Source organism: Poecile atricapillus, chromosome 29 (genome assembly GCF_030490865.1).
Source record: "Poecile atricapillus isolate bPoeAtr1 chromosome 29, bPoeAtr1.hap1, whole genome shotgun sequence".
Taxonomy (NCBI): domain Eukaryota; kingdom Metazoa; phylum Chordata; class Aves; order Passeriformes; family Paridae; genus Poecile; species Poecile atricapillus.
Genome location: NC_081277.1, coordinates 2,532,503 through 2,557,202, shown reverse-complemented (window position 1 = coordinate 2,557,202; position 24,700 = coordinate 2,532,503). Strand labels below are relative to the sequence as shown.

Genomic DNA, 24,700 nt, shown 5'->3' with positions numbered 1-24,700 from the left:
GGAATGGGATCCTGTCCTGGGAATGAGATCCTGCTTGGAGAAAAGGATCCTCTCCGGAGATTGGGATCCTGGGATTCCCATGGCAGGATCCCATTCCCATGGCAGGATCCCATTCCCAGGACAGGATCCCATTCCCAGGACAGGATCCCATTCCCAAATAAAGATCCCATTCCCAAATAAGGATCCCATTCCCAGGACAGGATCCCATTCCCAAATAAAGATCCCATTCCCAAATAAGGATCCCATTCCCAGGGCTGGATTCCATTCCCAGATCAGGATCCCATTCCCAGGGCTGGATCCCGTTCCCAGGGCAGAATCCCATTCCCAGATAAGGATCTAATTCCCAGGGAGGGGAAGAGCTTTCCAGGGACATTTCCAGGGACTCTTTCCCCTATCCCAGGCTGGAGCCTTGCAGGGATGGAGCAGGCCTGAATTCCCTGGGCCAATCCCGAGCTCAGTCCAGGATCTGGGCTGGGATTTTTCCCCACATCCCATCCTTATCCCCCCTCTCCCGGGGCTGACGGGCACAAACCTCACCCTCCCCACCCTCCTCCTCGTCCCAAGCTCCCTGTTTGGCTTGGAAAGGAAAGGTTTTCCGGCTGTTCCTTCCCCTCCCTCTCCCACAAAGGGAATAAAACCACTCATGTTTGGCCAGGGGATTTCATCCTGGAAACGCCTCTGGGGAGCAGGGAAAGCCTTTTCCGATGGGCTCGGCAGGTGCGGAGCTGCTCTGGAGCGGGGCCAGGGATTTGCAGCTGAAATCCTGGAGTTCAGCCCAGCCTAGGACTCAAACCCCAGAGTTTAGTGCAGTGTCTGACCCCAAATCCCTGATCCCTTTCCCAGGGCTGGATCCCATTCCCAGGGCTGGATCCCATTCCCAGGGCTGGATCCAATTCCCAGGGCTGGATCCCAGTCCCAGGGCTGGATCCCATTCCCAGGGCTGGATCCCATTCCCAGGGCAGAATCCCAGTCCCAGGGCTGGATCCCATTCCCAGGGCTGGATCCCATTCCCAGGGCAGAATCCCAGTCCCAGGGCTGGATCCCATTCCCAGATCAGGATCCCATTCCCAGGACAGGATCCCATTCCCAGGGCAGAATCCCATTCCCAGATAAGGATCCCATTCCCAGATCAGGATCCCATTCCCAGATAAGGATCCCATTCCCAGGGCTGGATCCAATTCCCAAATCAGGGTCCCATTCCCAGATAAGGATCCCATTCCCAGATCAGGATCCCATTCCCAGATCAGGATCCCATTCCCAGGGCAGGATCCCATTCCCGGATCAGGATCCCATTCCCAGATCAGGATCCTGTTCTCAGGACAGGATCCCTTTCCCAGGATGGGATCCCATTCCCAGATCAGGATCCCATTCCCAGGGCAGGATCCTGTTCTCAGGACAGGATCCCTTTCCCAGGATGGGATCCCATTCCCAGATAAGGATCCCATTCCCAGATCAGGATCCCTTTCCCAGGATGGGATCCCATTCCCAGATCAGGATCCCATTCCCAGATAAGGATCCCATTCCCAGGGCAGAATCCCATTCCCAGATCAGGATCCCATTCCCAGGTCAGGATCCCATTCCCAGATCAGGATCCCATTCCCAGGTCAGGATCCCATTCCCAGATCAGAATCCCATTCCCAGATCAGGATCCCATTCCCAGGGCTGGATCCCATTCCCAGATAAGGATCCCATTCCCAGGGCTGGATCCAATTCCCAAATCAGGGTCCCATTCCCAGATCAGGATCCCATTCCCAGACCAGGATCCCATTCCCAGATCAGGATCCCATTCCCAGGGCTGGATCCCATTCCCAGGGCAGGATCCCATTCCCAGACCAGGATCCCATTCCCAGATAAGGATCCCATTCCCAGGGCTGGATCCCATTCCCAGGGCAGGATCCCATTCCCAGATCAGGATCCCATGCCCAGATAAGGATCCCATTCCCAGGGCTGGATCCAATTCCCAGATCAGGATCCCATTCCCAGATCAGGATCCCATTCCCAGGTCAGGATCCCATTCCCAGATCAGGATCCCATTCCCAGGTCAGGATCCCATTCCCAGGGCTGGATCCAATTCCCAGATAAGGATCCAATTCCCAGATCAGGATCCCATTCCCAGGTCAGGATCCCATTCCCAGATCAGGATCCCATTCCCAGGGAACACTTGGACAGACCCAAAAGCCCAAATTTGGGCAAAACCACCCCAAAAATTCCAGAGGAGCTGTGGAATTCCTGCTGCACCGGGGCCCAGAATGGGCTACTCAGGGCACCAGAAATCCCTGGAAAAGCCAGGAATTTCCCATTTGGAGCTGAAATGCTCACTCCACATTATAATATAATAATAATAATTATTATAATTAATTGTTTTATTTGTATTTATTTATTTTATTTTAATCTTTATTTATTTTTTCTTATTTAATTTTTTATTTTTAATTCATTAATAATTTCAATATTTTGGTGGAGATTCCCATTTTTTTTTTCCCTTTAGATCCCACCTTGGGGTCTCCTTTGCCTCCGGGAGAGCTGAACCCCTCTGATCCTGATGCTGCTCAGCCCAAATTCCAGGGAATTATTCCCTGCTCAGCACCGGGCAGAAACTGCTCCAAAGAAATGGGATTTTCCCCATTTTTATTCCAGAAAAAGGGAAAATTCAAAGCAGCTCCAGAATTTCCTGGCATTTTCCCTTCAAATCCTGCAGGAAATTCAAGAGAAACCTCAGCCAAGAGTGCTCCCTCCCCGCCTGCTTATTCCAAGGGAGGAAAGCCTCCAATCCTTTGGGAATCTGGGAATTTTTGCTGCCGCAGGAGCCGCAGTTCGTGGATTTGCTTAGGAATTCCCGGCCAGGAGAGATGAAAAACTCTCCAGCGGCTCCTAGAGGAGAGCGAGCCCAAGGAGCAGCTGCCAGGCTGGAAAACTCCTCCCAAAAGGGATTTTCCTCCTCCCAAAATTAATTTTTCTCCTCCTAGAATAGATTTTCCTTCTCCCAGAATGGATTTTGCTCCTTCTAGGATGGATTTTCCCTTTCCCAAGACAGATTTTCCTCCTCTCAGAATTTTCCTCCTCCCAAAATGAATTTTTCTCCTCCTATAATGGATTTTCTTCCTCCCAGAAGGATTTTCTTTTTCCCAAGATGGATTTTCCTCCCACAGGGCTCAGGCATCGCTAGCAGGCACCATTCCCTCAGGGATGAGCCAGCCCCATCCTCATTCCCAAGGAAAAAACAACCACAAACTCCAAAAAAAAAGGACCCCAAAAAATCAGGATATTTTTATTTCCTGGAGCTCCAGTGGCACAAGTGCAGCAGCATTTCCCACCCAGGTCTTGCACTAGGAAACAGCGATGAAAACACTTTGTTTTTGTTGTTGCTGTGGGTTTTTTTAATTTTATTTTTGCCGAGGCAAAAATTCCAAAGGGAAACATGAGATGAAGAATTGGAAAAGTTCCTCATCCTCCCTTAAAGAATTCTGTGCGTTTGAGGTGGATGAAGCGGCAGAATTGGGGCAGAGACTGGGCTAAAATCAGGGATTTGGGATCATAGACTGGGCTAAAATCAGGGATTTGAGGTCACAGACAGGGCTAAAATCAGGCATTTCAGCTCAGAATTGCAGCACAGCTTCCAAAGGCAAACTTGGCAGGAAATTTTGGGATGGGGAAGGGGATTTGGGAAGGGATTTTCCCTGCAGAGCCAGCAGGAGCAGTTGGAAAATTGGAAATATTCCTGCTGCGGGTGAGACCTCTGGAATTACGAGGATTGGGCTGGTTTTGTTGGATATCCAGGGTGATCCAAGCAGATTTTCCTTCTCCCAGAAGGATTTCCCTCCTCTTAGAATGGATTTTCCCACTCCTAGCCTGAGGAGCAAATTCCCAACAGATCTCAGCTGATCATTTTTGTTCCCATCCCTCAGGAGGTTCCCAGGGATCTCCCCCTCTCCCAGGATTCCCAAACAAATTCCCAACATCCCCTATCCAGGATTTTTGTATGTCCCTACTCCCAGGTTACTCCAAGGAGGAGCTGAGGTTCTCCCAAGGCAGAAATATCCGAGGAGAATTCAGAGGAAGAGGAGGATGGAGCTGGAATCACTCCAATTATCCCACATTTTGTCTCTTCAGCATCACATTCCCAAAATTCCATCTCCATGGGAATTTTCCCAGAGCAGTTCTGGCTCTGGGAGCGACTCTCCAGTTATTCAAGGAGAAAAATTCCCAGCTCTGAGACCTCCAATCCCATCAAATCCAGGAGAATCCAGCGGGTTTTTCCTGCTTTAAGGCACAGGGATTACTTCAGATTAAGACACAAAAAAAGTCAGGAAAAAGCTCTTTTCCCACTGGCATCGTTCCCACAAGGCACATGTGGCACCCCCCAGAGGGGATCCTGGATTTTCCTGCTCCAAAAATTGTGGGAAAAGGATGGGACAGCTCCAGAGATCCCAAGGGACACCCTGGGATGCCCAGCAGGGAGGTGACAATAGGAACATCGCAAGGATCCTGGAACGGGATCCCAAAAATCCCTCCTTGGCTGCTGATCTCCCTAAGGAGTGGCTGAAGGATGGGATTTGCTTTGGGAAGGATGGAATTTATCCCTGGATTCAAATGGGACTGGAATTTGCACATCCAGGATCCCAAAATTCCCTCCTGATCTCCCAAAGGAGTGGCTAAAGGATGAGATTTGCTTTGGGAAGGATGGAATTTATCCCTGGATTCAAACGGGACTGGAATTTGCACATCCAGGATCCCAAAATTCCCTCCTGATCTCCCAAAGGAGTGGCTAAAGGATGGGATTTGCTTTGGAAAAGCCATTCCCAACTGGAGCAGGGCATGCAGGGAGGCTTCCACTCTTCCCACTTTGCATTCCAAGCAGGAAAACCAAACTCAGGGAATGAGGAGCTTCTCCAGGTCAGGATTTCCTCCTCCAGGTTGGGATTTTACCCCTCCAGGTCAGGATTTCCCTCTCCAGGTCAGGATTTCCTCCTCCAGGTTGGGATTTTACCCCTCCAGGTCAGGATTTCCCCCTCCAGGTCAGGATTTCCCCCTCCAGGTGGGATTTTTGTCCCTCCTGGACAGGGATGAGCAGCAGATTCTTGCCAAGCCCGGGCTGGGAGGTGCCTTTGGATCTGCCCTGGGATTTTCCCAAGGATTTTGGGCTGCTCTGGAGCTGCCAGGGACTTTATAAACAACAGCAGCTCCAGAATCTCCTTTTCCTGGGAGCAGAGCAGCTCCAGGCACACCCTGAGATCGCAGGAGAGGTCCTGGAATGGGATCAGGCCCTCAGGGAGGAAAAAGGGGGAATAAACTATGGGAGGATGAAGGCTGTGCAGCCTCAGAGCCCACGGCAGCTTCAGCAAGGAGAAACTGCAAAATCACATCCCCTAAAAATCCACATCTCCGGGAGCAGAACAAAACGGAATTTCCCCCCATTTTGAGTTTTCCCAAAAGTCACATCCCCATTCCTCATGTCCTCACGGGAATTCCGAGGACCTGGAGAGCCAGAGGAGGAGCCAGGCTTTAATTGCCCAGTAATTAAAGCCAATCTGGCCAGAAAATCAATGATTTTTGGGTCGTCCTTACACAGGAGGGAAGAGCTGAGCCCTTTTTGAAGGCCTTTGCACACAGCTTTAAAAGCTTTTCAAACCCCAGCCAGCTGTAGAAAAATAAAGGATAAACATTATCCAACTATTTTATATCGATATAAAAATTCACTTCTGTGCCAGGAGATTTTTGTTTCTTTGCTGTAAAAATAAAAAAAATTTAAAAAAATAAAAATAAAAAATAAACCACCCAAAATGTATTTCAAGCAACCAGCTTAGGTTGGAGAAGCTGAACCACCAGCGAGGAGTAAACTCCAGGTTCCATCTTATTTCCCAGAAAAAGCAGTTTGCGGTTTCACTGCTGCCAAATAAAGTTATTAAATATATATATATTAATATAAAAGTCTCTATAAATTCTTTTTTTTTGTTGTTGTTGTTTAAGGGAAGGAAGGGGGCACTGAGTGAGCGGGAATCCTGGGAATCCCTGAGGACACTGAGTGAGCGGGAATCCTGGGAATCACAGGGACACTGAGTGAGCGGGAATCCTGGGAATCCCTGGGGAGCACCACAGGAATCCCTCAGGGATACTCAGTGACTGAGAATCCCCAAAATTCCTGGGGACACTCAGTGACTGGGAATCCCCAGAATCCCTGAGGACACTGAGTGACCAGGAATCCCAGGAATCCCTGAGGACACTCAGTGACTGGGAATCCCTGAGGACACTCAGTGACTGGGAATCCCCAGAATCCCTGAGGACACTGAGTGACTGGGAATCCCAGGAATCCCTGGGGACACTCAATGACTGGGAATCCTTGGAGAGCCCCATGGGAATCCCTGAGCGCCCTCGGTGACTGAGAATTCCGGGATTCCCTGAGCACACTCAGTGACTGGGAATCCCTGAGCACACTCAGTGACTGGGATTCCCTGAGCACACTCAGTGACTGGGATTCCCTGAGCACAGAGAATTCCGGGATTCCCTGAGCACACTCAGTGACTGGGAATGGCCAGGCAGGGAGAGGAGAAGCCAGCAGCATTCCATGGGCTGGCTGAGAGGGGGCACAAGAGATTCCCGCTCCTCGCTCACGAGCCCGGCTTTCTCTCCAGCGCGCGCTTGGTGAGGAAGTACTTGAAGAACTCGTACACGGACCAGGAGATGGCCGTGGAAGGCATCTGGTAAATGACCCGAGCTTGGACGCCCTTGAAGAAGCCGGGGAGGCCTCCCAGCTGGTAAACGGTGCCAAAGGCATTGGCCATGCCCGACAGGTGCCCCCGGATGTTGAGGGAGCTCAGGGCTGTGTTCTCCTGCGTGTTGAGCAGCGTCTTGCACACGTCCAGCGGCGTGGTGGCTGCGGCGGCCACGGCTCCGGCCACGGCACCGGCCACGATGTGGGAGCGGGGGTTGTACTGGCGGTGAGGGTTGAGGTGCTCCTGCAGGAGCTCGTAGGTGATGAAGTGGATGGCCTGGAAGGGCACGTTCATGGTCAGCTGCGTGGTGTAGCTGCGGTAGAAGGCTCCGAAGCCCTCCGTCCTGTGCACTGTCCGCACGCAGCCCAGCACCGACGTGTACGGAGAGTTGAACATCTGCAGCCGCTGCTTCACCACTGCCCGGGACAGCCGTGGGGACAGGGACGCTGCTCAGTGTCACTCAGGACACTGGCACAGCCCCAGAGTGACCCCAGCCCTGCCCCGAGCTGCCCCCCTGAGCTCACCACTGACCCTGGCACAGCCCCAGAGTGACCCCAGCCCTGCCCCGAGCTGCCCCCCTGAGCTCACCACTGACACTGGCACAGCCCCAGAGTGACCCCAGCCCTGCCCCGAGCTGCCCCCCTGAGCTCACCACTGACCCTGGCACAGCCCCAGAGTGACCCCAGCCCCACCCTGAGCTCAGGACAGCTGTGGGGACAGGGACACTGCTCAGTGCCACTGACCCTGGCACAGCCCCAGAGTGACCCCAGCCCCACCCTGAGCTCAGGACAGCTGTGGGGACAGGGACACCGCTCAGCACCACTCAGGACACTGGCACAGCCCCAGAGTGACCCCAGCCCCGAGCTCCCCTTCCCCCCAAGCTGCCCAGCACCCCCAGAGCTCAGCACAGCAAGAGGACAGCTCAGATCTCACTTCCTAATGAACCCCTCTTCTCAGACTTAATTAATGACCCTTCAGTTTTAACAAACTCCATAGGGTTAAGTAATGACCCTTTAGTTCTAATGACCTCCTCAGGGTTAATTACTGATCCTCTGGCTCTAATGACCCCCTCAGGGTTAATGAATGACCCCTCAGGTCTCAGCACGAGGCTAGGGACACTCGGTGGGGATGCACAAACCTGGCCCCAGTGGTGAGGTGCAGGTGAGTTCCCACCTGAGCATCACCTGGGGGTGTCACACACCCGCCCCGCTGGCTGCAGTGCTTCCACTGACTAACGAGGCCAATTAATGCAATTAACTGAAACAGGGTATGAGTAAACAGGATTTGATGCGCTGCAGGTTCTCCCTCAGAGATGCCCAGCTCTGGGCCCGCACAGGAGCACAACCCTGAGGAGCTGACAGGTGGCAGCATTGTCCTCTGAGCCGCACTTTCCTGTTCATCCTCATTTTCCTGAGGCCTTCTCCTGCCACTCCACCTCGCCAGGAATCCCAGAGTTGGGCTTGTGCACCAACCTGAGCTCAGCTGGGTTAGCCCAAAACTTCAGGAGAACCACAACCACTGCCCCAAGGAGCAGCGGAGCAGTGACAGTGATGGGGACACCAGTGAAGGGACACTGGAAAAGGGGACACTGGAAAAGTGTTTTTACTCTCCTGGAAAGCCACAATGCACCACAGAGATGCAGGGATAAATTCCTCCTGCTGCTCTCCCTCTCTTCCCGAGGGACACAGGAATGAGGCCCCAGGATTTGGAGGTCTCTGAGCTGGGGCCAGCCCTGGATTTCTTCCCAAGGGACAGAGGGGGAAGAGCCAGGGGGGATTTATCCCTGGATTCCTGTGGCAGGGGCAGCGGGAGCAGCAGTTCCCAGAATCCCAGGATTACCTTCAGCTGGATTCATCACGGCGTCGTGGAGCAGCGTGGCCACGCTCCCAGCGATGCCTGCAAGGCAAGAACAGCCCTGAGAAAACAAATCCTGGCTCGGAAGGCAGCGCTCGCCCTGGCACTGCCACCCAGGGGATCCGGTCAGGGGACCCAGGCAGGGGGATGCATCCATGGGCAAACATCCAGGGGGATCCATCCATGAGGAATCCATCCATGAGGAATCCATCCTTGGGGGAATCCATCCATGGGGAATCCATCCATGGGGGAATCCATCCATGGGGGAATCCATCCATGGGGGAATCCATCCATGGGGAATCCATCCATGGGGGAATCCATCCCTGGGGGAATCCATCCATGGGCAAACATCCAGGGGGATCCATCCATGAGGAATCCATCCATGGGGAATCCATCCATGGGGGAATCCATCCATGGGGGAATCCATCCATGGGGGAATCCATCCATGGGGAATCCATCCATGGGGGAATCCATCCCTGGGGGAATCCATCCATGGGGGAAACCATCCATGGGGAATCCATCCATGGGGAATCCATCCATGGGGGAATCCATCCCTGGGGGAATCCATCCATGGGCAAACATCCAGGGGGATCCATCCATGAGGAATCCATCCTTGGGGGAATCCATCCATGAGGAATCCATCCATGAGGAATCCATCCATGGGGGAAACCATCCATGGGGAAACCATCCATGAGGAATCCATCCATGAGGAATCCATCCATGGGGGAAACCATCCATGGGGAACCCATCCATGGGGGATCCATCCATGGGGGAATCCATCCATGAGGAATCTATCCATGAGGAATCCATCCATGGGGGATCCATACATGCTGAGGGAGCACCCAGGTCCCACCACCCAGGGCCACAGCCAAGATTCCCAGGGCAAGGAAACCCACGCTGCGAGAAGCCCAGATCCGCTCCCAGCCCCCACCTCTACTCTTCCCAACGCCAATTCCCAAGGTTCTGGCCCAGACACCGGCGGCGCCTGAGCCAGCTGTGAGCAATGTTTACCCTGCCCTCAGCACATCCCTAATTAGGGATTTTATCCCTTTACTCAGCTTCCCAACCCTCGCTGCCCAGGCCGCGCCAAACCTGGCCAGCCCTGACCCATCCCGCACCCGGCTCTGTGCCGGGGCTCTTCAGCCACTCCTTCCCTTTGATCCTGGCTCCCACCTCCAATTCCCTCTGGCCCAAATGATTCCTGGTCACTCCTCGTGAAGCCACAGCTCCAGTTCTCCTGCTGGCACCACAGGCCTGTAGCTACTTGAAAGGCGAGCACAGGAATGTGTTCCCAGCCGAGAGCAGCCAGGAGAAGGGATTGGATCCCCTGCCCTGACTTCTGGGACCCCACAGCAGATTCCTGCCAGCACATCCCAGAAAATCATCGGAATCTCCTGCACAAACCCTTTGGTAAAGCCCTGGCTGCTCAATTCCAGGGGTTCTGCTTCTATTTCCGGATTTAAAAACGCAATATTCCTGCTAAAAATTAAATTTCCTGCACAAACCTTTCGGTAAAGCCCTGGCTCTCAGTTCCAGGGGTACTGCTGCTATTGCTGAGTTTAAAAATTAAATATTCCCTCTAAAAATTAAATTTCCTGCACAAACCCTTTAGTCAAGCCCTGGCTGCCCAGTTCCAGGGTTTCTGCTGCTATTGCTGGGTTAAAAAGTGAAATATTCCTGCTAAAAATTAAAGCACACAGAGGATGGAGCGCACCCTGTGCTCCCAGGGACACCTGAATTCAAACCTCCAGAGGCTGAGGCGATGACTTCAACATCAGATCCCACCTTTAGGCGACACCTTCAAAGGTGGGACTTGATCCTGAAGATCTTTCCCAACTTTAAGGATTCCATGGTAATACAGGAACAGCCCAGCTGCACCTGAACACTTTTTGCCCGCTAAATTGCTGATTTATGCTGGAATAATTTGAGATTAAATAAGAATTTAGATTGGGAGGTGCACCAAGGCTGAGCGAGCAGCAAGCAAGGGTGATAACCACAAACGGGTCGGTATGGTTGGTGCTTTTTTTTTTTAGGGAAAAAACCCCAAAAAATACCATTGGCCAAGTGGCTGTTTCTTCCCGGCTGGAAAGTATCACTGAGAGACTTTTTCATTTTCTCGTAGCAGGCAAAGTACAAGGCGTGGGCAGGGCCAGCCCCCAGCATGGTGACATTAATCCCACGTAAAGGCCTCCAGAGCCCCTCGGTCAGCACCATCTTCTTGAGAGCTTCGTACACGCTCCTGTAGCGGGCTCTGGGGTCGGGCTGCAGGCTCTGCATCCGTGTCTGCAACAAAGCACACGAGGGACAGGCCCTGGTGACCCAGCCGAGGCAACAAATCCCGGAGTTCCAGAATTCCGGAATTCCGATGGCCCCTGGATGAGCTGCCTGATTTTATCCTGGTTTTTTTACTTGTGCTGCTGACGGAGTCCGTGTTCCCACCGCATCAGCCAGGCTGCTGCAGGGGGGAAATGGAACCTCTGCTCGGCTTTTTCCATGGAAGATCAAAAGGAATCAAAATTTTTCCATGGAAAACCCAAGGAACGAGGCTGCTGAAGGATGGAAATGGAGCCTCTGCTCAGCTTTTTCCATGGAAAATCAAAAAGAATCAAATTTTTCCATGGAAAACCCAAGGAATGAGGCTGCTGCAGGAGGGAAATGGTTATATTCCCTTTCCCTCTTGGAAAATCAAAAGAAATCAAATTATGATTTTCCATGGAAAATCAAAAAAGAACCAAATTTTTCCATGGAAAACCCAAAGAATGAGGCTGCTGCAGGAGGGAAATGGTTATATTCCCTTTCCCTCTTGGAAAATCAAAAGAAATCAAATTATGATTTTCCATGGAAAATCAAAAAAGAACCAAATTTTTCCATGGAAAACCCAAAGAATGAGGCTGCTGCAGGAGGGAAGTGCAGCCTCTGCTTGGCTTCATCCATGGAAAGGCCAAGGAATGAGGCTGGATGAAGAAATCCATTCATTTTCTCCTGCTTTCAACACCCTGCCCCTGCCCCAGCCTGTCTCTCCTGCAGCTGCACAGCAGCTTGGGACAGTTCCTAGAAAGGTGAGCTGGGAAAACTGGGAAAAGGCAGGAATTCCCCCAAAAGGAGAAAATGCAGAGCCCGTGTCCTGCTGGGAGCTTCCCTGTCCCTGTTTTCCCCTCAGCTTCCAGAGCTCTGCACCCACCAAGGGCCTGGCCGGGAATCCCAGCTGCATTTCTCTTGTTTTTTCCCACAGATTTTAATCCAGCTGAGCTCCTGGCATCCAAACCTGCTTCAAACCTCACTGCCACCACTTCATTTCACACCTTTTCCCCTCTCAGGAAAACTCCTTGGAGCTCCCTGGAGCTGACAATGACAATGTAGGAGGGGTCCCAGGACCCCAACCAGCATTGGGCAAGCTCCAATCTCCACGGCCATCCTGGAGAGATCATCCCAGGAAATCCTAAGCAGCAAAATGCCCTCAGATCCTTCCTGTTTTCCATGTGGGAAAGGGTTAAACACCAGGTCAGGTCACGGAGCAGCAGCCCTGGAAGTGTCTGAGGAACAGCAGATGTGGCACCGGGCTGGTGACGAGGTGGGCATGGGGCACAGGTTGGGCTGGATGGCCTTGGAAGGCTTTTCCAACCTCAGTAATTCCATGATTCTGCAATTCCAGCGCAGGAGAGTGAAACCAGCCCAGGGGGACACGGCTCTTGGAGGAGCCTCGGCCTCGAAACACAAACACTGGGAAAAAAACCTGGGGAAAGGGGTGTTCAGCAACCTCTGGAATTAAAGCCTTTCCAAGGAGAAGCTCAAGAGCTGCAGGAAGGATTCCTTCCTCAGCAGGAAGCCCTTCATTAATTAGCCAGGAGGCAGCTCAGCCTTCAGTCCATAAAAACCTTTAAGGTTTGAACCTTGGAGCCCCCAAACCCCAAAGCCCTTCCACATCCCCTCTGTGAGGCCAAGGAAGAGACTAGCGCTCAGCTCAGGACTTTCACCCAGAATAACAAAACCAAGCTGAGTTTATTAAAGTCTAGGCCAACCAAATGATGGAATTTGTAGTAAATACTCTTTAAAAAACCCTAAAAATCACACAGGAATTCTTTGGAATTTCAGATTCCTAGGCCCCATCGTGCAAAGCTCCCTGTTCTGCAGCACCTCATTCCCTGGGAGCTCCGAATGGCGCTGGAAACGAACCCAAAAACTCAGGAAAATCCTCCTGGGAGAGCAGCAATGCCCTGAATTAGCTCAGATTTAAAAGCAGATTTTATATCCAGCTGTCCTGCAACCCCTCACAGTCTCTGCACCTTCCCATCCTATGGTCAGGATTTCAGGATGCTCCACAGAAAATCCCAGTCTCATCCCAGTTTATCCCCGGGAGCAACAGGCGACATTTACATGCAGGACCGATGTGTTTTTGGGAAGTGAAATCGAGGATTTCCATCCCTATGGATGATCCAGTTTTTCCCACTTTCACCTCCTGTACCTGTCAGGGCCACACACACCCCTCAGGAAAATCAATTTACAGAGAGCCTGCTGCCCCAGCTTGGTCAGAAGCAGGGCAGCTTTTCATGGAAAACAGATCTAAGGTGGGTAGGGCTCTCCCATGAGAATGGATAAATAGGATTTATATTTTTTTGGTGGATCTGAGCCGCTCTGAAGGGGTTTAAAACTCACCCCACAGCCCGGAGGAGCCTACACAAGCAGCTGTTTGCATCAGCCACCCATCACCTGTGGGTGAAGCAGGACTAACAGCCGAAGGAGCAGATAAAACCAGGACTATCCACCCATAAAACCAGGAAAAATTGCCCAAGGAATAACCAAAACCTGGGTAAAACAGGACTAACAGCCAGAGGAATAACCAAAACCTGGGTAAAACAGGACTAACAGCCCAAGGAGCAGATAAAACCAGGACTAACTGCCCAAGGAATAACCAAAACCCAGGTTCAACAGGACTAACAGCTCAAGGAGCAGATAAAACCAGGACTAACTGCCCAAGGAATAACCAAAACCCAGGTTCAACAGGACTAACAGCTCAAGGAGCAGATAAAACCAGGACTAACTGCCCAAGGAACAACCAAAACCTGGGTAAAACAGGACTAACAGCTCAAGGAGCAGATAAAACCAGGATTCAGCAACCCAAGGGGCAGCCAAAAGCAAGATTCGAGAGGCCAAACACCAAAGGAATAACCAAAACTTGGATTTAGGAGGATAAACAGCCCAAGGAACAATCAAAATCAGGATTTAACAGCATGAACAGCCCAAGGAATAACCAAAATCAGAATTTAGGAGGATAAACAGCCCAAGGAATAACCAAAATCAGGATTTATGAGGCCAAACAGCCCAAGGAACAACCAAACCCAGGATCTCCTGTCGAGCCAGAGGCCCGGAGCTGGGAGCAGCTCTGTGGGAAGGAGCTGAAGTTTATCAGGGCTTGAGGAGCTGATTTCCCTGAGCTGGGCAGTGCCCCCAGCTCCTCTCACCTATCTGAAGCCACCAAGCAGCTCCTGGAGCCTCACCCGTGATAAGCAGCCAAGAAATTCTTCTCCACCTACTCCAATTAATCCCCGTTGCATAAGGCAGCGGTGCAGGGCCAGCCACGAGCACCCTGCTCATCCTGGTTGCAGCTTGGGCAGAAAAAAACACCACCACAAGTGCCAGGGTCAGGTTGAGGCAGTTCCCTGCTCCTCAGGAAGAGCTCTGTCCTGCTGGATGAAGTTTGGGATTACTCCAGTGCTGTTTTATTTTAGCCAGAATTGTTTTCCCAGCAGGAATCAGCTCCCTGTTTTGCATATCCTGGTGGAGGGGCACTGGTTTGACACCTCACGAACGCCCTCAGACCTCGTTTGCCTTTTGGTTTGGGTTTCTTTATTTATTTTCTCTCAGTACAACCTGTTTTTCACGGGACAGAGGCTCGCAAAGGGAGCACAAAACGCTTTTAGCAGGAAATCAGCAGCATTGCTGCAGGGATCCAGCAGATCCTGCCAGCTGGGCAAGGCAGGAGCCAGCCTCAAGCTCTGAACCCTAATTTTCGGGGGGTTCAGCTGGAACAAGAAAAGGCAAGAGCCAGGGTCAAGCTCTGAACCCCAGTTTTGGGGGGTTCAGTTGGAACAGCACAAGGCATGAGCCAGGCTCAAGCTCTGAACCCAAATTTGAGGGGGGTTCAGCTGGAACATCCCCCAAATAAGCAGCACACCCATGGGAGGGGAGCAGAGGGTCAGTCCAACAGGTTATCCAGGAATTCCCAACATCCCAAAACTCCCCTTCTGCTGGAACATGAGGAACTGCCCCTCCTGGAGCAGCTGGAAACGGGGGGGATGCAGAATCTCCCACCACCCCAAATAATCCACAGCCCTGCCTCCCTCAGATGTTCTGCTGTGCTTCCAGGACCTTTGTGACTAACAGGGCAGCTCCAAAGACAGGCCAGGTTTTTATGGAAAAGGATTTAATAGAAAAGGATTTATTTTGTCTCTAGAGCCACTGGCACCCTCTGCAAGAAGGGAGGTGCCAGTCCTGCACGCCTCCAGTTTCTCCCCCAGCAATTAATCCATCACCAGGGGAGCAAAACTGTTCCTCACATCCCCAGGGGAATCCTATCCTTTGTTTTCACAACTTTTGGGAAACCAGCTCCAGCAGAAAAATCACCAAATGGATCAGAGAAGGTGGAGGAGGCTCCAGAAGAGCCCTCCAGAAACTCCTTTCCTGCTGCCATCGGGAGTCCTTGACATGCTGATCCCCCCCAGATAATTTGTGAATGGATCAGGGTTCCCAGCACAGCTGTTTGCAGCAGCCACAAACAAAAGCAAGGCTGACAAGTGTGAGAAACACCCTCAGCACCAGCAAAACCCAGCCCAGAGCCTCCAAACAACCAGTGCTGAGAGGGACAGGCAGAGGAAAAGTGCAGGTGAGGCTGGAGCTCCAGGGGGCTTTGCCTAATGGGAAAAAAATATTATTTATTATTCAGCATCTGAAAAAAAAAAAGGGGGGGGGGGGCGGGCGGGGAAAGAGCGTAGATTTAAATTGGATATTGGGAAGGAATTCTTCCCTGTGAGGGAGGAAGGAGGGATGGAATTCCCAGAGGAGTTGTGGCTGTACCTGGATCCCTGGAAGTGTCCAAGGCCTGGAGCAGCCTGGGACTGTGGGAGGTGTCCCAGGGGTGGCACCGGGGCATTTGAAGGTCCCTTCCCACCCAAACCATTCTGGGATTCCGTGACCCTGCCAAGCTCAGGGGTTGTGCAAGTGCCTGCAGCAAACAAATCCCCAGATTACGACATTTTCAGTTTCTCTTTGGGAGGAAATGATTCGCTGGAACCCAGACATTTCCCTCAGAGCAGGAGCTGCCCAGGTGCTCTTTCTGCACCTCCAAAAAATCCCGACCCCCTCCGGCCTGGAGCTCTGAGCCAGGAAATCCCACTGAGGAAAAGCTTTGCTCTTTTTCTGTAGGGACGTGGCCCCTCTCCCTCAATAAAGCCAAAGAGCTGCTCTTAGGAGCTGGGTCCTTATTGAATTACACCCACCATAAAAAAATTGAACTCTTTAGGGATCAAAAAATCCCTTTTTTGGGTCAGCTGTAACCTTTCCCCAAGACAGACAGGTGGAATGGCAGCGAGTGCCCAGGGCAGGAGCAGATCCCAGCCTGCAGCTCAGGATTTCTGCCCAGCACACAGAGCGACCTTGGCCAGGCTCCACGGAGTTTTCCCGCAGCAGCCGGAGCGTTTTATCCGCTCCCAGCACTTCCAGGCACTTGGCTGAGCGGGATTACCCAGCCTAAGGCAGGGCCCTGGCCCTGGAGCAGCCAGGGAAGTCACAGCTCAGGTAATTTTCCCTCCAAAGCGCCTCCTGCTCCGGGAAGCCAGGCACCACTTTCATTTCTCACTCTGCTTTCCCCGTGGAGGAAATGCCCTCGTGAGCAACTCCAGAATTCCGGAGGGACAACACCCACAGAGCTGCTCCGGCCGTGACTGGGCACAAACCACCTCATTTGTTTGTGCCAGCAGCTGGTGCCATGCTCGAGGTGGGCACCAACCCCACACCCAGGGGGAACATCCCAAATCCATGAGCCAGGTGCAGTGGGGACAGACCCAGAGGGAAAACAGGACCAAAAAAATCTGGGAATATTTCCTCTGATTATCACACTGGCTGGACCTGAGAAAGCCAAGGCATTTCCTCTCCTCTGCTCTTTCTACACTTTCAGGGAGCCCTGCATGAAAAGGAGAAGGGATTGCAACATCTCGTGATTCATCCACACCGCCATCGAGGGAGTTTGGCTCTTCCCAGCTTTCCCTCTTCTTCTGAAGGCCCCACAGCAGCAAACTGGCAGGGCAGAGGGAGGAAATATCCTTCAGGATGATTCCCACCACTCTGGAGACACTGGGAAGCCTTCCCTGAGTGGGATGGAGCATCATCAGCTCCAAAATCCACTAGCCAGCCCCTCCTCACACACGCTGACCCAACACGGCCACGTCTGTGCCACTCACCCCGTGCCACTGTGGACACACCACCCCATCCCAGCAGCTTTTCCCTCCTGAGCTGGAATTCCAACGCTCCAGGAGGGAAAAGCTGCCCGGGGAGCTCCTGATCTGCTCCCAGGCCAGGAGGGTGGCATCTCCCAGGGCAGGGTGCAGCACTGGCACGTCACCTTTGCCTCAGCGGTCATGCAAAGCTCCCCCAAAGGAGCTGCAGGACGGGCCCAGGGGGAGCAGAGCTCCAGAGCCAGCAGGGATTTGGGGGTGACACCTCAGGGACCTGCCCAGGGCCTTGTCTATCCCAGGAACCTCACACATCCCAACATTCCATGGACGCTTTGCCCGAGTGCGTCCCAAGATTCCTTACATGTTCCCACCTTTCTTGCACCCCAACACCCCCTCCACGCTTCCCTTCCCTCTGCACCCCAATTCCTTGCAGATTTTCCTCCCTCGCACCCCAAAAACCCCCAGCACTTTTTCCACCCCTACAGCTGCTCACACACCTTCCCCTTCGCACCCCAACAGTTCCTTGCATGCCCCTTACAACTCCCCTCTTCTTGCACCCCAAAATCCCTTGCACACCCCTTCTTCTCCCTCCCCTCCTTGCATCACCAGTACTTCTTGCACCCCAAAAAAACCCTTGCACTCCAAAAAACCCTTGCACACTCCTCTGTTCCCTCCCCTCCTTGCACCCCCAGCACTTCTTGCTCCCCAAAAAACCCCTTTGCACCCCCAGCACTTCTCGCACTCCAGTAACCCCTTGCACACCTCACACTCCCCTCTCCCTACACCCCAGAACTTCCTGCACCCCAGGAACCTCTTGCACGCTCCCTCCTCGCACCCCAACGACGCCCCGCACTCTCCCCGTCCCCCCGAACACCCCTGTGCGCCTTGTACCGCTCCCCGCAGCATCCCCCCGCTCCATCCCGGCTCCCCCCTTCCCCGCTGTCCCCACGCACCTTGACAGAGTCCACGGGGTACATGACCGTGTGCTCCATGATCCCCGCCACGGCCCCGGCCACCATGTGCGTGCCGAGCGCGACGCTGCTGGGCAGGCTCTCGTACTCCTCGCCCTCCGCCAGCCCGGCGGCGGTGGCGGGGGGGGGCCCGGGGCCCGGCGGGGCGGCGGCGCTGCCCGCCATGGCACAGCTCAGCTCCATCCACCGGCACCGGGGGGACACGGGCCGGGCCGGCGGTGCCGGACGGGTACCGGTACCGGGAAGGGGGGGGGGGGGGGCGGGGACGGAAGGGGGGGCACTGGGACCGCGCGCCGCCTCAGCCTCCTTTAAAGCCGCGCTCGCCACGCCCATCCCGCCGCACCAATCAGCGCGGGGCGCATTTGTGACATCAGCGGGCGGGAAAATGATTGGCAAAAATATCAACCGATAAAAGGAGAGAAGGGGCGCGGTGCTGGGCTGTGATTGGCTGCAGTGGTAGGTGGGCGGGGCGTAGCGCTGAGGGGCGCGTGTTGGTGTGGAACGGCCGCTGAGGGGGGCGCGGCCGCGGAGCTTTCAACTGTCACCTGAAGCGAGGAGCGGTGTCACCCCGAGGCACCGGCAAACCTCTGTGTCTGCCGGAGCCAAGAAAGGTGTGGTAACCCCGTGGTTCACGCCACGGGGAAAGCTGAGGGGGGGAAGGAAGGGGAGATTTAGCAATTCCTGTTGTTGGAGGGGTTTTTAATAATGGTGTCACCTCTGGATGTCCTGTGCAGGCTCACAGCCCTCATGAGAACGGGTGAGCCCCCCAAAGCTCGCGGCCAGCCCTCATGAAAGGACGGGGACCCTCATAACAGCACCGGGAGCCTCGTGCAATCACCCCCTGGTGAAGCAGGGGAAGGTGCGATCAGACCTGGAGATTCCATGGGCAAAGGGGCTGATTTCCCTGCAGGGTCCCCAAAGCAGGCCCAAATTGTCCCCAAAGCACAGAGGGGCTGTGCTCAGCTCCTGTGCTGCTGATCCAGGGGAGCTGCCTGAAACGGGGCTTATTTAGGGTATCTCAGGAGCCCTCTGTCCCCTCCTGTGTGCCTCACTGGGGGGGAAAAAAAACCTCCAGGAAGGGTTTAGGATAACTTCCTGCCCTTCCTTTCTTCTGAGAAAACAGATCCACAGCATCCCCATCCCTCCCTGCAGATCCCACTCCTTACGTGAGGGGAGGAACGAACTCCCCTCACATCCCTGCTCCCCAAAAACGCTTCTGTTCCCTCATATTTTACGTGATTTCTTTTTCCCATCATGAAAACGTCCCAAATCGGGTGAATTTGGTGCTCTCTAGGAGGAGGCAAAGTCTTTGTAGCCCAGGGAGCAGCCCCGACTTTATTTCATTCCTCTCCAAAGGATTATTTGGAATTCGACCTTGCAGGGAAGGAGGTGGTGCATGAACTCAAATCAAGGTTAACCATTCCCATGATACTGCAGGGCAATTTATTGCTGCATGGGCCTTGGGAAGGAGGAAAACCATCCTCAGAGCCTGGAAAAAGCAGGAAAATAAAGTGTCAGGTTTGGAAATGAACACACATGAGGTGAGAGAATCCAGGTGTGGTCACATGCTGGGTACCTGGAGAGGTGCTGGGGGCAGCACAAGCTGTTCTCTTTCTTCCTTCCCTTATTTGTGCTGGGAATTCTCTGTTCCTTGGGGGAACACGGAGCTGCTGGAGAAAATAACAATAAATGATATTGTCACACATGGGACTCACTCCTGATTGGTTTTGGGGACCTGGCAGCGTCTCCTGCCCTTGGAAAAACACTTCTCCAGGATGTGGGAGAGCTGGAGGTGACACCCAGCTGCTGTCCCGGGGTGTCCCGGCCGGGAAACTCAACCTGAGGAAAGCTGAGATCATAAAACCCTTCCAACAACACAAAATTCAAACCAAGAATTGCTTACATCTCCCCCTCTTGCTCTCTGGGAGAAACCGCAGGATTATCACACCTTAATTTCCTTGGAAAGAGACCAAAGCTGTGCTGCTGGCAGGGTTTGTCGCTGTGTTTTCCACATTAAATGACATTTTAGAGCTGGAGAGCTATCCACACCCATAATTCCAGCAGAGAACCATGATCCCCACACACCAACTGGGCTCAGGAACTTCCCTTTCTGTGATTCAAGGAAGTAAAACTGGCAGGGACACATTTCCCAGGATTGCTCCACAGGGTTTATCGAGGTTTTTCTCTCCCTGAGCAAGAACTTTAATCTCCTTCCCGTGCCTCTGGCAGGGCAGGGAGGTGGAATTAGTGTCACCCTAATGAGCCCTTTCTCCTTCAGTCTCAGATGTTGCTCCCTGATAATGGTCTGGATCAGGCTGGAATTCTGCTTCCAGGTTATATTTTAACCCTGGAGCGATGCCATGAGGAATCCTCCTGCTCCAAAGCTCAGGTACCAGAGCAGAGGCTGGGCCTGAAGGGCCTCCCCGTGTTCCCAGGGATGGGATGGAATTATCCCTGATTTCTGCGAGGGAAATGGGGCAGAGAGGTTGTGGCCAGCAGCAGGACAAGGAGCAGCCTGTGTCTCTGGGATGGATTCCTGCCATCCCTGCCTGGCACAGAGGAGCCCTCCTTGGACAAAAGGAGCTCAGCTTCCCTGAAAAAGCTTCCTGGGAGACCAGGCTTGTGCAAGGATTCCCTCGCTCTTCCCACCCACTGCTCCCTGTTTCCCATCCTGGAGATCCCTGGGTCTGGAGGGGGGGGGTCCCTGGGGTGCTCCATGAGCCCCAAATTCCATTGGAGCAGGGAAACAAGGAAGGGCAAAGCTAAAAACACGTTTGGCCTACAACAGCCTCATCCTGGGAGTATCCAGGGCCACTTTGGGTAGGCTTGGAGTGACCTGGGATAGCAGGAGGTGTCCCTGCCCACGGCAGGCTGGGACTGCATGGGAATTCCCACCCAAACCATTCCATGGTTTTGCTTTCCCATCCCTCTGCAGGTGCTGCAGGAACAGCCCTGGACACTGGGAATTTGCTGGGCAGAAGAGCCTGGAGGGACAGGACACAGGGAATGGCTCACACTGCCGGGAATGGGGTGAGATGGGATTTTGGGAAGGAATTCCTGGCCGGGAGGGTGGGGAGGGGCTGGGATGGAATTTTCAGAGGAGCTGGGGCTGTACCTGGATCCTTGGCAGTGTCCAAGGCCAGGCTGGAGCACCCTGGGACAGTGGGAGATGTCCCTGCCCTGGCTGGGGGTCAGCTTTAAGCTCCTTCCAACCCAAACCATTCCACGAATCCACAACTTTACGATTTACACCCCAACAAGCGGCAGCAGAATCCCCAAAGTTCACCCATATTCCCTCTGTGCCAGCAGCCAAATAAACCCAGGAATCAGCCACAGAGCCGAGGCACCAAAGCACCTCCATCCTGGAACAGCAGGAAAGCAGCTCCAGGGCCAGGAATTTCAGGAGGAAAGAGAAAAATTCAGGAGAAAAGAGGAACCACCAAACAGCGGAAAGCTCCTGGTGGGCTGGGCCAGCCCCTCCCTGATAAGCAGCACCTGGAGCTCCTTATCAAAGCCCTCCCCACGCAGGAGGGGCCAGACCCAGCAGCTCCCCCTGGCCGATAAGGCAGCAATACCCAGCTGTAAGCTGGCTACCCAAACTGGCCTTTATCTTCCCCATCCAGGTGTTTGTATTTATATTTTTTTTCACTTTTCAAATCTCCAGCTCCTCTATCAGCTGAGCACCACCCGGCTCGGGGGAGTTTATCCTTCCCACCACCAGCACCTGGTATCTGCCAAAGCCATGGAGCAGCAAATTCTGAATTATTTCCTTTTAATTGGTGTGTTCAGCATCAGCTAATTTCTGGTTTTCTTCCCTAGCATAGAACTCCCAGAGGAGCTGTGGTGTGGGGTTTAGGAATATATAGGAATTCTAAGGGATGATTTGGGGAATTTTTGTTGTTTTCCCAAATCCTGCTTTGCTTGAGAGCCTTTGTTCCTCAGAAGAGGAACATTCCTTTATTCTGGGGTGTGGGGGTGATGTCCTGATGGGGCAAATCTTTGCTGATTATCCCTGAAAATTTAATGGTTTCTTCATCCCTGAAAGTGTCCAAGGCCAGCTTGGAGCACCCTGGGATAGTGGAACCCTGCCCATGGATGACTTTAAGGTCCCTCCCAACCCAAAGAATTCTATGATTTTTAATGTGGAAAGGAAAAAGCCCCAGTTTATGGCATTTTATGGCTTTAGAAGAAGGATCAGAGCAAATACAAATGGTTGATTTGCTTTTCATTTTATTTGCAGCACTGCCAGCTGGAATTTTATGTCCTCACAGCTTTTTTTTTTATTGACAAATTTGGGTGCCAGGTCCTCATAGGAAAGACAGGTTCCATGTGGGAATCCCCCATCCCACAGGATACAGATCAGCCCCTTCCCAACACATAGCAGCCCCATACTTCCTTAGAAATACCCAAAATGCCCCAAAATATGAATTTAACTCCGAGCCTGGACCTCTTTCCCAGCCCCAGCCTGAGATCCAAAGCAGTGCCAGCCTCAGGAGATCCCTGGAAAAGGCTCCAACCTGGGTTCTCCTGCATCCTGGGAATGGAGAACCACAGGGAAATTAATCTGCTTTGAAACCTGACGTGTCCCAGTTATTTTTTTTTTATCTTTATATTTGCAAACTCCAGAAATATAATCAAACAATTCTGTTTTGTCTTCGGGGTGACCTGACCCACTTTGGGAGCAGCAGCCCCTGCTTTGAAGCCTTCATGAGGCTCTGCTGTTGGGATTTGTGCTGGAAAATCATAGAAAATGGGAAATCCTGCTCTGCTACAAGCTCAGGGCTGGGATTAATGTTGTTTTTTTTTTCACTTAAAAAGTGGTGGAGCCAATCAGAATGAAATAATTTGGCTGTGTAGGCAGAGCAGGATCATTCCCAGCTTTAACCACATTCCCTGAACTTTCTCCTTTTTGCCTGAGTCACCGAGGGCTCGGTTTCACAGCCGGGGTTTTTTGAAACGTCACCACAGCGGGAGGTGATGCCAGCAAAGAAATTGGGGAAAACTGAGCCCTGCAGATTCTCCAGGGGGTTATTCCAGCCCCAAACCATCCCAAAACGGGAAAAGGCTCCAGTCTCCCTGAGCTGAGGTGTGGAGTCCCGGAATTTGGCTGCTGGGTTCCTTTCAGCGCTCACATAATCTGACCTAATTCCCCCTCCCGGGAGTGCCCGCCGTGTGTAATTAAAGCTGCTTTGGGATTATTTCCTGCACCAAAGTTGATTTGGTTTGGTGTTTTTTTTCCCCAGCTCGCCTTTCTGGTTTGGAGCCCTGGGGGAACAATGGGAGGGAGCAGCTGGAGCTGAGCTGGGGAGGGACTGGGGGCACTGGGCAGAGGAGGCTGAGGGCAGCTCACAAGCGCCTGGGTTTGTCCCGGCCTTAATTCCAGCACTCGGCAAAATTAGAGCCAGAAAGGAGGGGAAAAGCTTGGCTTCGGATTATGGGAATGGGAATGAGGAGAGGAGAGGAGGGGAGAGGGAGAGGAGAGGAGCTCAGGGCAGTTCCCCCGAGCCTGAAGGGGCTCCAGGAGAGCTGGAGAGGGACTGGGGACAAGGGATGGAGGGACAGGACACAGGGAATGGCTCCCACTGCCAGAGGGCAGGGATGGATGGGATATTGGGAAGGAATTCTTGTCTTCGAGGGTTGAGGGGATGGGCTGGAATTCCCAGAGAAGCTGTGGCTGCCCCTGGATCCCTGGAAGTGCCCAAGGCCAGACTGGACAGAGCCTGGAGCAGCCTGGGATGGTGGGAGGTGTTGGGATTGGAACTGTGTGGAATTTAAGCTCCTTCCAACCCAAACCATTCCAAGATTCTGCGATCCTGCCCTGCCCTGACCCCTCTCACGGTCTTGGTCAAATTGGTTAATTCTGATGTGTTTCAGCATTTCAGGGCAAATAAACGTGTTTAAAATGGGATGAAAAGATGGTGAGGAGAAAAGGCTGGAATGAGAATACACTCTGAGCCTTCTGCCTCAGTACAAGCAAAGAAAAAATCCCCTTTATTCACTCCAAAGCCAGCACATCTTCGGGAGCTCAGGCCAGCTTTGAAACGGGAACCTTTTAACGAATAAACGCAGAACCGCTGGGAGGAAAATCCCGCTGGGAGAACCTTCCAGGCTCTCAACATCCCCTCCTGCTCCCCACCCCCCCAGCAGCCCCGGGCTGCTCCTCGCCATCAGCAGCGCCAGCCCCGCTCCTATCGGCGCTTCCCGGAGGCTCCGGCCGGCCCCAGATAGCGACCCGCACCCTCCCCACACCTTGAGAGCCGCAGGAGTGGCCTGGCCCTGTCCACGAGCTGATTCCTCCTTGGAGAAATCCAAATTCTCCATTCCCAAAAGCTGCTCCGGCTCTCTCTCTGCGAGCACCCCAGCGCGGATCGGCTCCGGGATCTCCCGAATTGTAGCGAGCGGGGTTGGATGCTTGGAAAACTCTTCCTGCCGCGCTCCTCGCAGCAGCCAAGGCGGGATTGCGGCGGGATTGCAGCCGGAGGGATGGTTTAGCGTCTCTCAGTGGAATCACATCCCGCAGATTTCCGTTCCCTGCATCCCGACTCCGGCTTTTCCCCTCGCTCCGTGCTCCCGGCCCCCGCAGCTCCTGTCCCCCTTTCCCTGCTCTCCAGTTTCTCCGCGGAACTCACGGGACAGAGAAACCTTCTCCTTATTCCTTCCCATTCTTTCCCTTTTTCATTTCTTTGCTCTTTCCTTTCCTTTCCTTTCCTTTCCTTTCCTT

The 24,700-nt window shown here is 53.2% G+C and overlaps 1 protein-coding gene and 3 long non-coding RNA genes across 8 annotated transcripts; 1 reads left to right on the top strand and 3 right to left on the bottom strand.

The window, feature by feature from the left end:
• Positions 1-3,233: 3,233 nt before the first annotated feature.
• LOC131589669 (uncharacterized) lies at positions 3,234-6,477 on the bottom strand. The gene is made up of 2 exons (XR_009279811.1): positions 6,191-6,477; positions 3,234-6,145 (listed from the first exon to the last, which is right to left on the bottom strand). It is a non-coding gene; the product is annotated as an uncharacterized LOC131589669 (long non-coding RNA).
• Positions 6,478-6,485: 8 nt separating this feature from the next.
• SLC25A37 (solute carrier family 25 member 37) lies at positions 6,486-18,232 on the bottom strand. Of its 2 annotated transcripts, none has more exons than XM_058859362.1 (4): positions 17,962-18,232; positions 10,616-10,844; positions 8,547-8,603; positions 6,486-7,153 (listed from the first exon to the last, which is right to left on the bottom strand). In XM_058859362.1, exons 1-4 carry the CDS (start codon positions 18,160-18,162, stop codon positions 6,603-6,605), a joined length of 1,038 nt encoding a protein of 345 aa, XP_058715345.1. In that variant the 5' UTR covers positions 18,163-18,232; the 3' UTR covers positions 6,486-6,602. The 2 variants fall into 2 exon arrangements, with proteins under 2 accessions (XP_058715345.1, XP_058715346.1); XM_058859363.1 differs by having other exon boundaries at positions 6,486-7,123.
• A 471-nt stretch (positions 18,233-18,703) lies between these two features.
• On the bottom strand, positions 18,704-21,461 carry LOC131589667 (uncharacterized). Of its 3 annotated transcripts, none has more exons than XR_009279810.1 (3): positions 21,335-21,461; positions 19,556-19,649; positions 18,704-19,468 (listed from the first exon to the last, which is right to left on the bottom strand). It is a non-coding gene; the product is annotated as an uncharacterized LOC131589667 (long non-coding RNA). The 3 variants fall into 3 exon arrangements; XR_009279808.1 differs by having other exon boundaries at positions 18,705-19,468; positions 21,095-21,394; XR_009279809.1 differs by having other exon boundaries at positions 18,705-19,468; positions 19,556-19,646; positions 21,095-21,393.
• On the top strand, positions 21,446-23,209 carry LOC131589670 (uncharacterized). 2 transcript variants are annotated; one of them, XR_009279813.1, is made up of 3 exons: positions 21,446-21,560; positions 21,644-21,758; positions 22,220-23,209. It is a non-coding gene; the product is annotated as an uncharacterized LOC131589670 (long non-coding RNA). The 2 variants fall into 2 exon arrangements; XR_009279812.1 differs by having other exon boundaries at positions 21,644-21,819.
• Positions 23,210-24,700: the final 1,491 nt, after the last annotated feature.